We start from the raw sequence: 15,435 nt of genomic DNA, 5'->3' as shown, positions 1-15,435 counted from the left end.
TCCAGAGCAGGAGGCTTGTGAGTTTGGATATGCAGTACTGCTCTTCTAGATCATCTTTGACTGCAAGTGGCATTGCCACTTGAAAAAGGCGATGTTGGACCTGCTGCTGTGGTGCCTCTGGCCTGATAAGAGGAGACAAGGAAGGAGAACTTTATTTTGCTGGCCAACCCTTAGATTTCTTGCATGTGGAGATTTGGTAATATGAATGAGCACACTGGATTGGAGCGGTACCATTTCCTAGAGAAAAGCTAATGGTGATTTCCCAGGACATCAGACACTCAAATCAGCATTTTTGACGACATGCCGGTAGCATTTGCTAACTCAGTACCCTCATCCTGCTGAAGTCCGGGAGGAGGCACAATGAGTGGGAATCAGTTGTCTTTGGGTAGTAACCATCCTAAAGTCCTCTCCCCTGGTCTGCTTTACGCCCTTGGTTCCATCCAGCATGATGCCATTTCCCACACTAACCTTGTGGGCGGCGGGAATTACAGTTCAACATTTTGCAGAATACGCAAACCCACATATTTTATTTATTTATTTGTATTTCTTTCTTTTAGTGGAATGCTAAGCTAGAGTAGCACTTCAATTCACACATCCAGGAGAGCAGTGCAATTTCTAGAAAGGGGGCACTGACCAAGGATACATTTCTACCTGAAAGATATAGGGAAGTGTTGGGCTTTCCAGTCAAGTTATGTTTTAGAAGTCTGCAAGAGGCATGGATTCCCATTTCAAATCCCAGGGCTGCAAGGACTGTCTGAATGACTAAGACAGTTTGTGCCTTCATCTTGATTTATATTAGAATACATGACAGGCAACAATTCAGGATGGAGACGCATCTGTGTAAGAGACAGACAGAGGTAACAATTACAAAAGAAGATTTGCTTATAAACATCTCAAATTAGGCCAGTGCCAAGAGGCCCTGATGGGAATTCTCAACTGATGCTGAAGTCCATTCAAAAGCAAATGGGGGCAGGGGTGGGGAGAAGGGGAAGGGAGATGAAATGCTGACAGCTTCAGATATTCCACAGGCTAATCTCCCTGCCCCCCAACCACTGATCATCAGTTTACTGCTGGTGTGCTGGTTAGAAAATTATGTCTACATTTTGAGTTTGGAGGTTCTATGCTCACCACTGCATAACACTTTGTATTGGAGGTCAAATAATAACAGCATCATGCACATGGCGCTTTACAAAGTAAAACAGCAACAAGCTTGGTCTCTGCCCCCACGGGCTTACAATCTAAAGTTTAAAAAAGGGAGGCAAAGAATGTGGGAGGTGACTGAAGAGGGGAAGAGTGTGTGTTCTGTGCAGTTAAGGGATATGAACAAGAAAGATGCTGTGCCAGAGGCTTCTTGGGAAAAGTGGGTTTCATGAAGGGATCTGGAGGAAGAGTCAAGGTGCCACCACACAGGGGCTCTGGGAGGAGTTTGCAGGCTTAAGGAGCAGCCAGGAAGGAAGGACAGAATCCCCCAAGGCACAAGAGACCTTCCAAGGGCGGAGGAAGCTGGAGCAGCAAGGGTCAGGGGCAGGAAGATCTTGGGGTAGCAAGACCGATCAAAATGGACAAGGCGATGGAAGGCCACAAAGGTGGGGCGAGGTTTGTAGCAAATACATGAAAGGCTAGGAGGAGCATCACAAGGTCTGAGCAAAAGAGGGGGCGAATTGTGGGGGCAGATTGCTGGATTCAGATGAGAGGACTGAGATGAGACAACAGGAAGTCAGAGGAAAAAGCTGCAGCTGTCAAGGCAGGAGAAGTCGAGAGGGTGAACCAGAGTTTCCAATGAGGGGAAAGAATAAGAAGAGCAGCACCTTCAAATGCTGTCCGGAAAGAAGCAGCAACTTGGCAACAGACTGTATACAGGGAGTAAACAAAGGAAGCAATGCCTCCCTGCTTCAGCAACAGCACAGCTGGCAAGACTGTACTCTCAATGATACGGTCCGTCTATGAGGAGAAGCAGGTAGAGAAGTTTGGTTTGGGATCTACAGGAGTCTGAACTTCCTTTTCCTTTTGCCCGCCTGATTTTGCAGCTGCAGCATTACCCAACTCTCCTCTACAACCAGGGTGGCTGGATTACCAAGAGACCCAGGGATTGGAGACCTGTGCAGACGTTTCTGGGAGAGCATCTAACTGCATTTTGCTTCCTAGCAAACTTGCATAAAATTAGGCCGCACACTGTCTGGTTTCAAATGCAAACTCTCTCTTTGGGCAGGGGTCCCCTCCCCGCACCCAGAGGCGGCTTTTCGGTAGGGGCAGCTTTAATTATGTAGACAGGTGCTTCTGTGGGTGGCAGGAACAGAAGTTACCCTCAAGCGCAAAGGAAACCGCAACTGGAGGCCTGCTAAGCACATGCCTGAAGCCAAGGCAGGGAGGACGTTTCTACAACAAACCACCACCAGAAACGGAACTCAGGGCATCCCTTCTATTCCGAAGCAGAGCATCGAGCAGTTTTATGCAAATCCCTCACTCTGGATCTTGCCTGTTTCTGCAAGCATTTTTTTTTAAATCTCAAGCTTGTGTGTCTTTTACCAACCCAAAGTTTGCCTAATAAATCTTAACCTACTTTCTTTTACTAATTAGGATCTACAAAAATAAATTACATGCTGTACCATAATTGGACGTGTTTTAACCAAACCAGGAAGGTTAGTTTTAAAATTATACCATCCAAATCTTGCATTATGAATAACCATTTGTTAATATGGTCCTTCCTTAGGTGGATTCACCCCAAGAATTACTACCAACATTTACCTACATTTTAAAAAACCTCCTTTAATTCTCTCTTTACTTACTGTGCTATAAGGTAAGACAAAGGGCGTTTTCAACAGCACTGCCCATCTCTGCCCTTAAGTTGCTGAAAGAAGATTAATTTCTTCTTTCATTCAAGCCACTTTGAAAGTTCTTCTCTTCTTAGCAACTAGGTGTTATTTTGCAAAAATTTAAAGAACAATTACATAAGCTGAACTATGTGGTGGCTGGCACTAAACCCTGCCTTTCAGCAAGCGACATACATGCAGACAGAACACACACACACACCACACAAACAAGCCCAAGCCAAGTAGGAATAGCTTACTCTGACATCCTTTACATATTTTGGAAAGGGGAAAAAAAAAAAAGACAGGGAGAATTCCTATGCAGCAAAACCAAGGGAGTGGTTGTGTGGCAGCCTCATATACTCCTGGTTCAGCACTTTAGCAATAATTTGAAAGCATGAGACACACTGCACGGAGAAGCAGGTGCCCCACAGGGCTAAGATCCTGTGGCCACACCATGTGCAGGGCCCTGATCCCCCATTTGCATCCTGAAGCCAGTACAAATTCATTCAGCGCCAGGGGTACTAAATGAATGCAACCATTCCCCTAACACACCAGCCATACAGACAGCCTCAGCAGAAAAGCCCCCAGCCTAACAGGACTGTAGAGAGCAGCAGGAGCAAGAGCAGGGGAGGGCTACGGCGTTCATGCCTTGCTCGTGTGGGCCTCCCAAGGCCATCTGGCTGGCCACTGAGGGATGCAGGATGCTGGACTAGACACTTTTGATCTGATCCCACAGGGCTCTTCTCTTTTGGATGGAGAATATAATTTTGCTCATGTCTGTGTGAGACTGGTGGCTTTTTTTTTTTTTTTTTGGTGGGGGGAGGGATATGTGCTTTTGTGCAACAGGTTATGAACACTTTTGATTCTTTGAGAAGACCAATACAGGAAGCCCAGAGCAGCTGATTTGCAAGGAGCATTTAAAAAAGATTTTTTTAAAACCACATTTCTGCTAACTAGCTTTAGCTTTCAGAGCCCCATTGCATTTTGAATATTTCAAATGGCCATTGGAATACTCAGTGTGGACAAATAATTTCATGTGCTGAAAAGAGCCAGGGGGTGGAGGAGATGCATGTTAGCCTCACACCATTTATAGCTTGCATAGCAACAACTTATATAATGCTTTTCAACAAAAGTTTCCAAAGCGGTTTATAAGAGAAGTTAAGCCTCAAAACTGATGCATCCCTCCAGCTCTGATGCCCATGTGCTACCCTGGGGGCAGAGGGGCCTGTTGCTCCCTCTTGCTTGTCTACACTGACTCTTGGCAGGACCGAAAGGGGCGTGTATATGCATGTTTGCTTTTCCCAAAGAAAGCAAGTTGGGGATCCCTCACTGATGGGGATCAATGGAGAGGGGAACTGCTCTTGCGGTAGCAAGCATGAATTGTACCCTTTGCTAAGCAGTACCAAGCTGGTGTGCATTTGGACGGGTGACTACAAACGAGCACTGCTTTGCATACAGACATTCCCAGGTTCACCCCCAGGCATTTCCAGGTAGCATCTGTGTGCCTGCAGACATTCCCAGGTTCACTCCCAGGCATTTCCAGGTAGCATCTGCGTGCTTGCAGACATTCCCAGGTTCACTCCCAGGCATTTCCAGGTAGGGCTAGGAAACGGCATGTCATCCCACACAGCTGTGTTCTTGAGAAAGCTTCAGGCATCTTACTAATCCACGCTGGCTATGCAGAGCACGGTCTAAGGGCACACAGTACAGCCGCCTTGCAGACACTAAGCAGGTCTTTGTGTGTTCAGTCACATGCCGGGATGGGAGACCCATGTATGCCGCCTTTGGGGAGGGGGCAGTAGCTCAGTGGCAGAGCATCTCCTTTGCTTAAGGATCTCAGGTTCAATCCCTGGCAGCATTTCCAACCAGGGCTGGGAGAGACTCCTGCCTGAAACCTTGGAGAAGCTGCTGCCAGTCAGTGTAGACCTGACTGAACTAGACAGACCAATCCCTGAGGGCCACTCATCCTCACCAGGCTCCTGGCACAACGGCGCTTGATACGGTGAGGAATGTGACCGTGGCTTCAGATTTGCATTAATGAAATGTAGTAGGCACATCCAGTGCAGCAAATGTTGAATTTAAGCAGTTGTCTTGAAACACTCCTAATTATTTCTGAACTCCTTCTGACAGTTTCTCTAACTTGCCTGCTGCACACGTTTTGGTAGGAAAGTCTGATGCACGCTTTTCATAAGAGCATTGCTTTTACACTGGCAACCTAACGCCACCTGGAATAGGACTTCTACTTGCAGAACAACTCAGCTGAATTCACAATAGGCCAAAGAATTTGCTTTTTAATGTAAACAAAAGGAGATGATGTAATGATGGAGGCAAGCCCTGCTTCTGTTTGCAATAATCTCATCGTAAGATCTGATTAATGGTTTTACTTACGGATTTCAGTCAAACTGGTTATGTAATTGCAATGGGCCAAAACAGGCTTGGCCTAGAAAATTTAATTTCTCAGTAGCGACAGGTATGGGAAGCCTCTAAGCAGGCCAATTTGGACTGGATTCATTCATTGACATTCTGTTAAAGGCATCTGTCCCAGAACCCTCACAGTTTTTGCTCAGAGTGTCCCTTTCTATTCTCCTAATGAAATTACAAAGGCTGCCTTCACAGAAAGCAAGAAAAAGCCAAGTTGGTGGCAAGGCTTGCTTCTCTACCAACCAGATGCACCCAAAAATATTAATTTAACTTCAAGCTGAAACACACTGGTTCTCCAGACTCTTTCCTGATGCACTGCAAATTGCTTTACTTCTTGAACTAAATCCCAGGCAGGGAAACACTTGAAAAATATCAAGCATCACTTCACAATGCGAGGAACTTGGCCTTGCTGCAAAAGTTTGTGTTAAGCATAGAAGGCAAGTTGAATGGGAATACTAGGGCCATTTCAACACTGATAGATTTGCAACCAAGCTGGCCACTGGCAGCTTCTTGGTCATAAAAGTCACCAAACTGTGTAGAGTATGGAAGGAAAATCATGGGCTGTGCTCGGGACGTCAGAGGGCCAGACCAAGTCTTACAGCCTTATGTCCGACAATCTTGATTTACATTATGCTTCTAAATCAGAATCTCTCAGCCTCTGGTTAAAGTTTCATGCCTAAAACCATCAATGTACTTCCACCATGTGCTGGATATATATGGTGGATACTATTTCACAGTGCAGAAAGAGCATGATCCTCACCCCTTAGGCTTGTGTTACAATACGGACAGGAACAAAGGTAAAACAACAGACCTGGATATCTTTAATAAAGGCATAGCAAAGGTAGAGGTTGGAGAAGATTGCATGGACTGACCATTTGGTTTATGGAACCAAGCTCGTCTTGTCTACTAGCCTGGATAGCTATATATTTTCATGAGGATCAAAGACAGAGAGCATGCCCCTGAACATCAGGTGCCAGAGAATACAAACAGGAGTGGGCACTCACCCACCCCTTCCCCCATTTGCAGACTTCTCTGGTGTACCTGGGTTGGTCATTGCATGAAGAGGAGAGCTGGTCTTGTGGTAGCAAGCATGACTTGTCCCCACAGCTAAGCAGGGTCTGCCCTGGTTGCATATGAATGGGAGACTTGATGCGTGAGCACTGCAAGATATTCCCCTCAGGGGATGAAGCCACTCTGGGAAGAGCAGAAGGTTCCAAGTTCCCTCCCTGACAGCATCTCCAAGATAGGGCTGAGAGAGAGTCCTTCCTGCAACCTTGGAGAAGCTGCTGCCAGTCTGTGAAGACAATACTGAGCTATACAGACCAATGGTCTGACTCAGGATATGGCAGTTTCCTATGTTCCTATATAAGTGGGATGCTGGACTAGACGAGTCTTTGGCCTGATCCAGTAAGGCTTTTCTCTTGTTCTTCTGTTCTCATTCCCAACTACAGCCAAAATTTAAGTATATGCTTCTTCTCTTCCTACCCTTGTCTGTCTCTCCACTGTCTATTTTAGATTGTAAGCTTCTTGGGAGAAGGAGCCTGTCTATGCTGCATATGCACCTCTGTAGAACATCAATGGAATAGCATAGATACCAACAGCCACTTCCCAAATGCTATGATGCCTTTCAGCCTTCCATGACCATCCTAGATAACCAATGAGGTAGTGCTATGGGGTATTCTTTCTTGTACGATTCTAAACAGAAGCCAACTAGTCAGTTATGACAACAGGCAGCTACTGTTCACCACAGACATTTTGACACACCAGCTGGACCTTGCTCTAAGGAGATTTGGAAGGGCTGACTGCAAGATAATAATTTAATCTGCAGCTTTTCTCCAGGGATGATGGCTTGCTTATTAGGGATACTGCAAGACGAAGTCAAAGAACTGCAGTTCACCAATACACACAGGCAAACTTCAGTGTCGAGAACCAACAGCCACACGAAAATGCCGACTGTCACAACCATGTTCAGCAATAAGTATGTAAGTTCAGTGCAAGGGAGGAAATCTTCGACTTAATCCATACACACATTTTTTGGCTTTACAGTCAAATAGCACCGACTGCTCTTTCCTTTCTTTGTCGGTTAGCTGGAATGCTGTGACTAAACATTTCGTTCTTAGAAATCTTGCTGCTGTTATTTTACCCTTGTATCATGGACACGTTTGACCTTCTCCTTATGTAGTTTTATTTTGGGTAATGCAGTAGAAACTGGAAACCACCTCAGACTTAAACAGAACAATAGCTGGAATAAACAGGCCTTTCACTTGGAAGTGAAGCAGCGTCCTGTCCTGGTTTCAGCAGCACACTCCTTATTTGGATGAGGAAAACATGTGGAAGCATTTGGAAAAGGCTGATATTTATTTCAGAGCCCGTGATAAAACGGAAATCAAGTCTGATGATGGAGATGCCAGCCATTAAGACTTTTCTTCATCAGGTATCCCTAAAACCTTTTTCATGCCAATATGCAGAAGGGAGGCAGGCAAACTTGAGAAAATGTTTGCTGAATATAAGGATAAGGGCTCTGCTACATCAACTCTAGTACACAAGAAGAGTTCTGTGTGAACAAGAACACTCCAGATTGTCCTCAGCGCCTGACAATACTTAGATTTCAAGGTTGTAGGTTTGCTTCCAAAGTTGAAGCATGCTGCATGCACAGAGTAGAGCTGCCTTTTTGGGTGTGATTTCCATTCTAGTTATCTTAATGCCACCTAATGGTGCAGCAGTAAATGACTTGACTAGCAAGCCAGAGGTTACCGGTTCGAATCCCCGCTGGTATGTTTCCCAGACTATGGGAAACTCCTATATTGGAGAGCAGCGATATAGGAAGATGCTGAGAGGCATCATCTCATGCTGTGCAGGAGGAGGCAATGATCAACCCCTCCTGTATTCTACCAAAGACAACCACGGGGCTCTGTGGTCACCAGGAGTCGACACTGACTTGACGGCACACTTTACCTTTACTTCATCTTAATGCAGAACAAGAATGAGCTTTATCCATGTGATTATTCTCTTTCGCAAAACAATATGAATAATTCAATTTGTTATTGAATTTAGACTAGCCCAATTAGAAGATTGTGTGCATCTCTCAAAGTGGTTCAGTATACTGCTTTTACTGGTTTTTGTTTCATCTTACTGTATTATTACAGTTTCTTATGGCAGCCACAGGAAAAAAAGGCTCCCAGCTTTCCAAATCAAGGAATGCAGTAGGCCTTTGTGTTAACTCGTGGGTTCACAATCTTGGGTCCACAGACGTTGTTCGACTGCAACTCCTATAATCAATCCACAGCGGTCCTGGGTCAAAGTTGGCAAACTCATATGTTAACCTATATATTCTAAGAATATGCAGCATGTAATACAATTGGATGCTTTCTCACACCAAATATAAATATCACAACAAGGAGGTCGTCTGCCAAGGACATCTCTCTGTAGCATAAGTAATGAAAGCCAATTGACTAGAAATGCCATTACTGAATTTTTAAATGCTTTATGAGATGCCCTGTCCAAGTGCAGGCAACATGCAGCAACAATCTGAGACAAATTCTCTCCCCTGAATCTTGACCAAAAGCAACAGGTTCTACTTGCTAACAGATTTTCGCACTCAATTCTATGCTGAAGATGTTGTTGGACTACAACTCCCATCATCAAAGACCTTTGGTCACTGTGGCTGGGGATGATGGGAGTTGCAGTTCAACAACATTTGGGAAGCTAGGTTTGAGGACCCCTGCCCTATGCATATTGGCACTGGGGGGTGTTAAATAAGAATAGTGAGTGACCATAACAAGCAGGTGGTTGTTTAATTCCATTAAGAATAGTGGGAGAAACCATTTGATCATGACCTCAAATATTCCTTCCCTATCTTGCTTCATATTTAAGAGACCACTCCCCTGGTTCCTCAATTCTAAGATTCAATAACTAAGCATCACGGACCACATAGGCTAACTCCTGTGCTGGGGAGACATCATGACTTGCCATGCTGTACTGATACATCTCATGCTAAGCATTTATTTGGAGAACTGTTCTTGAAGAACTGAAACTGAAATAACCAAAGCACGGGTGGATATACCCTAACAAAGTGTTACCATTTGACTGAATAGCAGTAAACATGCAGGTGAAAAAAGAATTTAACGTTTTAGATGAAAGAGTTGAAGGGGCAATAGGTCACGGTTTAAACACATCTCAAATATGCTACAGAAGAACACAGCTGAAATCATTTCGTGCCAAGTATGCAGGGCATATATGGAAGACAGCTCGGTGCAAGTGCCCGAGTGCCAAGGAAATGTGTTGGAAAGCCAAAGTCACTAAGAATTCCCTGACCAAAAGCAAGGTTCCATTTATGACAGGCCAGTTAAGCGTTCAGTAGAAAGAAAGGGCATGCAAATCTTATTTGCTTTGCTGATTTCTGTTGATAACAGCAGTACTGGCTTTTTAGTGCTTATGAAAAACATTCTTGTACACACGGCTGACCAAACACCCAGGGCACTGGAAGATACAGCTCAGTCAAGATTGAGGACACACAGAATGGCAACTAGAACAGACTTTGAAAATTGCTGGAAGCTCAGCCTCATTCCACGCCAAGCCACTAAACAAACAGGTTGGCATCATCAGACAGCCTCCACCTCCTCTGTTCGCCAATCGTGGGAGGCCTCATTGCCACAAGCTGATGAACTTTATTCCAATTGCTCTTCTTGGCAACCAACAAGCCTGGTTTCCATCAAACTAGACCTTCCTCACCCCACAACTTGCATCACCCCAAGTACCTACCACTTGCATTAGCAGCAGGCAAGGGGTCAACAAATACCAGCTTCGCTTCCTAGCTAAGCATCAACCTCTTCACCATCCTTTGCCTCACTCCAAGCAGCACACAAGCACACTCTCAAACCTCCACCCCTCCCCAAACACACATGCTCCATTTGCCTCTCAACACTAATCCCAACAGCTCCACCTTTGAGGTCCACAGCTGTGAAATCTGACCCTGCCGTGGTCCTACAGCAATTACTACATGCATTTTCAAGAGAGATTACAGTTTCAAGCAGAAATAAGTTATACATTAAACTCAGGCTTGATCTAGGTTAATGAACACCTACTGGGCAGCATCCAGACTAAGTTAATCATGACTAAGTCCCACTGAAATTAAGGGGACTTAAGTTAATCATGATTAAACTTGTCACAGCGAGTTCAATTGCCTTTAGTGACTAACTAGTCTGGATGTTGTCCACTATGTTTTACTTCAAGTCTAATTGTATTTTTCTCATTTACACTCCCCCTCCACCCAGCAATATTTATATAAATTGTATTAAAAGCTTAAATATTGTACACCACTTACATTTTCTGGTGCAAAACGCAGGATATGTGGAAAGTATGGATTTTGGCAGTAAGGTGCTCATTTTAATTCCCTGCCCAAGAAATGTTATGTTATTACAAGCGCAAATGGAAAAAGGAAGAGTCCAGTAGCATCTTAAAGTCTATCTACTTTATGACATACAATTTTTGTAGGTTAGAGTCTATTTGTCAGCGGCAGCTTTTCCATACCCTCTGGCTACAAGGCTTAGAAAAAACTAATTCTGGGCTTTATTAATTCAGGATGGAACCAGATTTCTGGTGTGCAGGCTCTGAGAACAGTCCAAAAGGCTCTATTAAAAGTTTAAGCAAAGGTCTATTCCAATTAGAACACTTTTCTTTCATTTGTTCCGACTACAAACTTTGACTCCTTTGGATATTCTCTTAAAATTGCAATCCTATGCACACTTATTTGGGAGTTAAGCTCCATTGAATTCAGTAGAACTTGCCTCTGAGTAAGCATGTTACTGGTTCAATTTGTAGAGCAAACCTGGACAAGTTTTCTTTGGATCTAGGAGCTAGTCCAAAAATTTAGGAGCCAGATAACAGACACTTGATAAAATTACTGAGCTACTTAGTGAAGACATTGTGGAAGGCTGCTGGTGGTGAATGGGCTTCCCCTTTACAAGTAAGATACTTAGGATGGAAACATGGCTGCCTATATCCTAGTCTAGGCACCACGGTTAGATTTCTAGGCACCATGGCTCCCTGGTGCCTGGGATTTGCCAAGCCCTGCTGTAGAGTACCCTGGGATTTGCTTTACAAAGGTGATCCTCTGGCAACTGGAATCCATCTCTCTTTCTTTGCCTGCCCCCTCTGAGCCTCCCTTTCCACTTCTCTTCCCCTTTGATCTGCAAGCTTTTCCAATCACAAGGTATGCATTTCATTTTTAACATGCAATCCTTGCTAGTTCCAATTATAAAAAATACTTTTAGTGGTCCCACACCTCAAAAGTTGCTTCACAGTGACTTGGCCAGCTCTCTGCCTCTTTAATATTTGTGCTAAAGACACAAACAAATAGTGAAATTCCATCATGCTGAGCTCACTGACAACTATTCATTCTATATGCTGGGGTTGGGGTGGGCAATCTCCAGAATGAGCCTGGTCAGCGATTTTGTGGAATCCTGGTGGCAGTAACTTAACAAGGATATCATCCCCTTGTGGCTATGGCATCCCTTCGTCCTTTCCAGAATGTCTAACAGATCACCAGGCAAATAGTTCTAGACCAGAAGCCTCTTTTTAGGCAGGATTCCTGGAATGAATACCAATCTTATTCTCTTTTTAAAATATATGAAAAATATCTGGGTTTTAATGCTGGCTGATCTGCACGGAAGCCACTGTTTCTATAATTCTGCGATTCCCCCCTGCCCCTGCCTTTGTAAAGGAAAAGGTAGTCTGGAGGTGGGAATGCTGCCTCCATTTGCCACCAGTGACATTTGCTCTTTATGCAAGAACATAAACCACATCTTGAACCCCGTGTCCAAATAATACCCATGCCCACTTGCACATACTGTCAGCTGGACTCATTAATGTCATGTTCAGCAATATACACATACAGTATTGCAGAACAGCACTGTTGGTTGTTAGCCCTGTTAAAGTACAGTTGCCAGTGAATTACAGGAAACCTCAATGACACCACATGGATATATTCCAACAACAATCACTGCAGATACAAGATAAAACTGATCATAAATAAAAGGGGAACACTTGGTTTGTCCTTGCAAGCAGGCTGATGCCCTCATTCAGGAATTTCCTCTCGAGAGAGTCCTCCTTCAGCACTGAAGATCTGTATCGCATCCAAGAGATAGCAAGGCCTTGCTCACATTTCACACTTCAGGACCGAAAAAGCATTGGCATACTGTACAACATACTGTCTCTTGGTGAACCAAAACTAAGGAATTATTTTTCCCAACTATCCCAGTGAAACACAGGCAAAAGACTGGTGAGAGATAAATAGAAAGAGAGGAGAAAGAAAAAGAGAAAGGGAGATAAATAGAAATATTCGGTCACACAATGACCAAATATTCAGTCATTAAAAGATACAATCCCATGGTGCAGTGCACTCAAAAAACCAAAAAACCAAATAAAACATAAGAGGGCAGCCCACCCAGCAAATGAAGACATATTAGAAATAGTCCTACGTTATCCTGTTTTACAGAAACTGGTATAAACATTTACATTCATGTCTCACAAGGAGAACATTGCAATAGCAGACTAGAAGACCGACCAAATTTTCCAGGAAGGGATCTAGCTTCATTCTTCTGTCTCTATGCTGGCAAATCCAGAGGGTTACTTTGAAATGGAAATTATCAGCAACAGTCCCTTTGCTGCACTTAAATATCAGCTAACTTACTAGTAAAGCCAACACACATGATTATTCATCAGCCAAACCATGTGCTTGGACAAATCATACTGCCCGAAGGGACAAAGGCACACGAGGTAAAAGAGGTTGCCCTCAACTCACCCAACATCTGCCAGTATTGCCCAAACAGTAAAACTAGACGCTTGGAAGGCACCAAAAGGGTCACGCTAACCAGCCACCACACACTAGGGCTGAATCCATTAAGATCAAAACCAGCCCAAAACACATGCTTGGGCATTTATCCTAAAAGACTCCCATGAATTATTTGCCCAACTGCAATTCAGACCTGGATTTCTCCCACTACTATTCCATTCAAAGCTATATAGATGCAACTTTAATTCTGTGAAGTCAAGTAAGTTGCTCAGAGCACATGCCATTCTTTCCCCCTTGCCAACAAATAATGTCGATCTGCCCTTGCAGGTCTGGAATAAGGTGTCATAGGAGTGGGAGGAGTGCTTCTAGGACAGATGGGTGGGATTTGCAGACCGGCTTGAGCTTCAAAGGCAGCATTTAACATCTGAAAGGAAAGTCATGGATTCAAATTCATCCAATTAGTACTGGTTTCTGGAAAGCTTTATTTGGGGTCCTTCATAAATGACCAGAACTCTCTCGCTTCCTACTGATGAGACCCCTGAGCAAAATGTGGGGTTTCGCAACAGAATGGCCAACATGCCCTTGTTTGAATCAGACTTTCATGGAAGGAACTGAAAGGGTCACTCTACCCAGCCACCACACACTATAGCTGAATCCAAGAAAACAGAAAAAGCTTGGTAAGGATAGGAACATAGGAAGCTGCCATGTACTGAGTCAGACCCTTGGTCCATCTAGCTCTACACAGACCGGCAGCGGCTTCTCCTAGGTTGCAGGCAGGAGACTCTCTCAGCCCTATCTTGGAGATGCCAGGGAGGAAACTTGGAACCTTTTGCATGCAAGCATGAAGATGCTCTTCCCAGAGAGGTTCCATCCCCTAAGGGGAATAATTTACCATTCATATGCAACCAGGGCAGACCCTGCTTAGCAAAGGGGATAAGTCATGCTTGCTGCCACAAAACCAGCTCTCCTCCTGAAAAGCTCATGCATTATGTATCACCAAGCATCACACTTTCAAGGGTCTTAGGAAAGTAGGAAGCTCCCTTATACCAAGACAGGCCATTGGTCTATCTAACTCAATAATGTCTACCCTGACTGGAAGGGGTTTCTCCAAGGCTTTCTTTCCCAGCCCTTCTTGGAGATGCCAGGGGTTGAAACTGGGATGCTCTGCATGCAAAGCAGATGCTCTGCCACTGAGCTATGGCAGAGCTTATAACGTAACAAAATAATATAACTTCTTAGTCACAAGTTCTGGGGGGCAGGGGGAGAACCTTTTCTACCATGATTAAAGCTCAGTGACCCCCAGGTGGAGTTCCTGGCACTAACAGATGGACAATGGGGTACTCAGCACTACTACACCAAATCATTGACCTCCAACTCCGTGGGAATCCTGTCCCCAACAGCCCCACAGCTATGCCTTCAGCTGCCATGCTTCTTTTTAGACCTGCCATCCCACCATCCTTGAGCAAACACGGAACAGCTGCATAGCTCTTCTCTGGAATGGTGACCCGACAATCTGACCACTAACGTAATGACCAATAACATATGAATTTATCAGTGCATTCTAAAACTAAAGCACAAGTCAGTTGGTGCATTAGAGCAATGTGTTCAAGTTAAAGGAAGCTGATATCTGCTCCATTGCAAGGCTAAATGATAACTCTGCAGTGGAACAATAACAGAAAGATAAGTAGGAAGACAAGAAAGCAAGGCTACTTCTCATTTGAATTCTAATATTTTAACAACCTTTGCCTCCAAAAGATTGCCCCATTGAGAGATGGTAATCTGGGCCACAATCCAGTTTACTAACTAGCCTACTGAAATGGTAATGCAATGCTCATGAATTATTTTGCTACAGAACTTCTCTTAAAGGAAAGCTTGTTTAGGCTCATAACACAGAGAGTGTTAGATTTTATTTGGAATAGAAGGAAAACAAAGGCTGTGGTATACAGGAGATAGAAAGCTTCTATTTTTAAAATGAAAACAATTCCCAAATAAGCCACAGCATCCAGTTGCAATCAAGATTTTCAAAGGGAAAGGCTTACCAAATATTTCTCCATTTTTGGCATATTCTGTCACGAGGTACAACATGCTTTTGGTCTCCATCACCTGTTGATTGAGGAATTGCACATTAGTTTAATTGGGGAAAGGAAAAAACCAACAAAATCCTGGAAACATCTTTTCAAATATCGCCCCCCCTCAACTCACCACAGGTGGCTATTGAAAGCCTAATAATCCCAGCTTAATTCAAGAATTCAAAGTCAAATGCTTGATTAGAGTCCCTCCCTAAATTGGTGCCTACATGAAGATTTTTAAGAGGATGCTGAGATTTCCTAGGGCTAATTGCAAGACTCTGCCTGGAGGCTGGAGACCTTGAGACAACCCCTCAAAGCAACTGCCTTGCTGAACTTCTAGCTG

General features: G+C 44.1%; 1 protein-coding gene across 1 annotated transcript in view; it reads right to left on the bottom strand.

The window, feature by feature from the left end:
- The window catches only part of SIK2 (salt inducible kinase 2), a 62,516-nt gene that overhangs the window by 35,008 nt on the left and 12,073 nt on the right, over positions 1-15,435 (bottom strand). Inside the window, exon 3 of the mRNA XM_053269382.1 lies at positions 15,063-15,126. Within this exon, the coding sequence (XP_053125357.1) occupies positions 15,063-15,126 (64 nt within the window). The remainder of the gene's footprint in view (positions 1-15,062; positions 15,127-15,435) is intronic.

The sequence above is a fragment of the Hemicordylus capensis genome, chromosome 8 (genome assembly GCF_027244095.1).
Source record: "Hemicordylus capensis ecotype Gifberg chromosome 8, rHemCap1.1.pri, whole genome shotgun sequence".
Classification (NCBI taxonomy): Eukaryota; Metazoa; Chordata; class Lepidosauria; order Squamata; family Cordylidae; genus Hemicordylus; species Hemicordylus capensis.
Note: the sequence above shows the minus strand (reverse complement) of the source record. Positions and strands in the feature narration are given on the sequence as shown.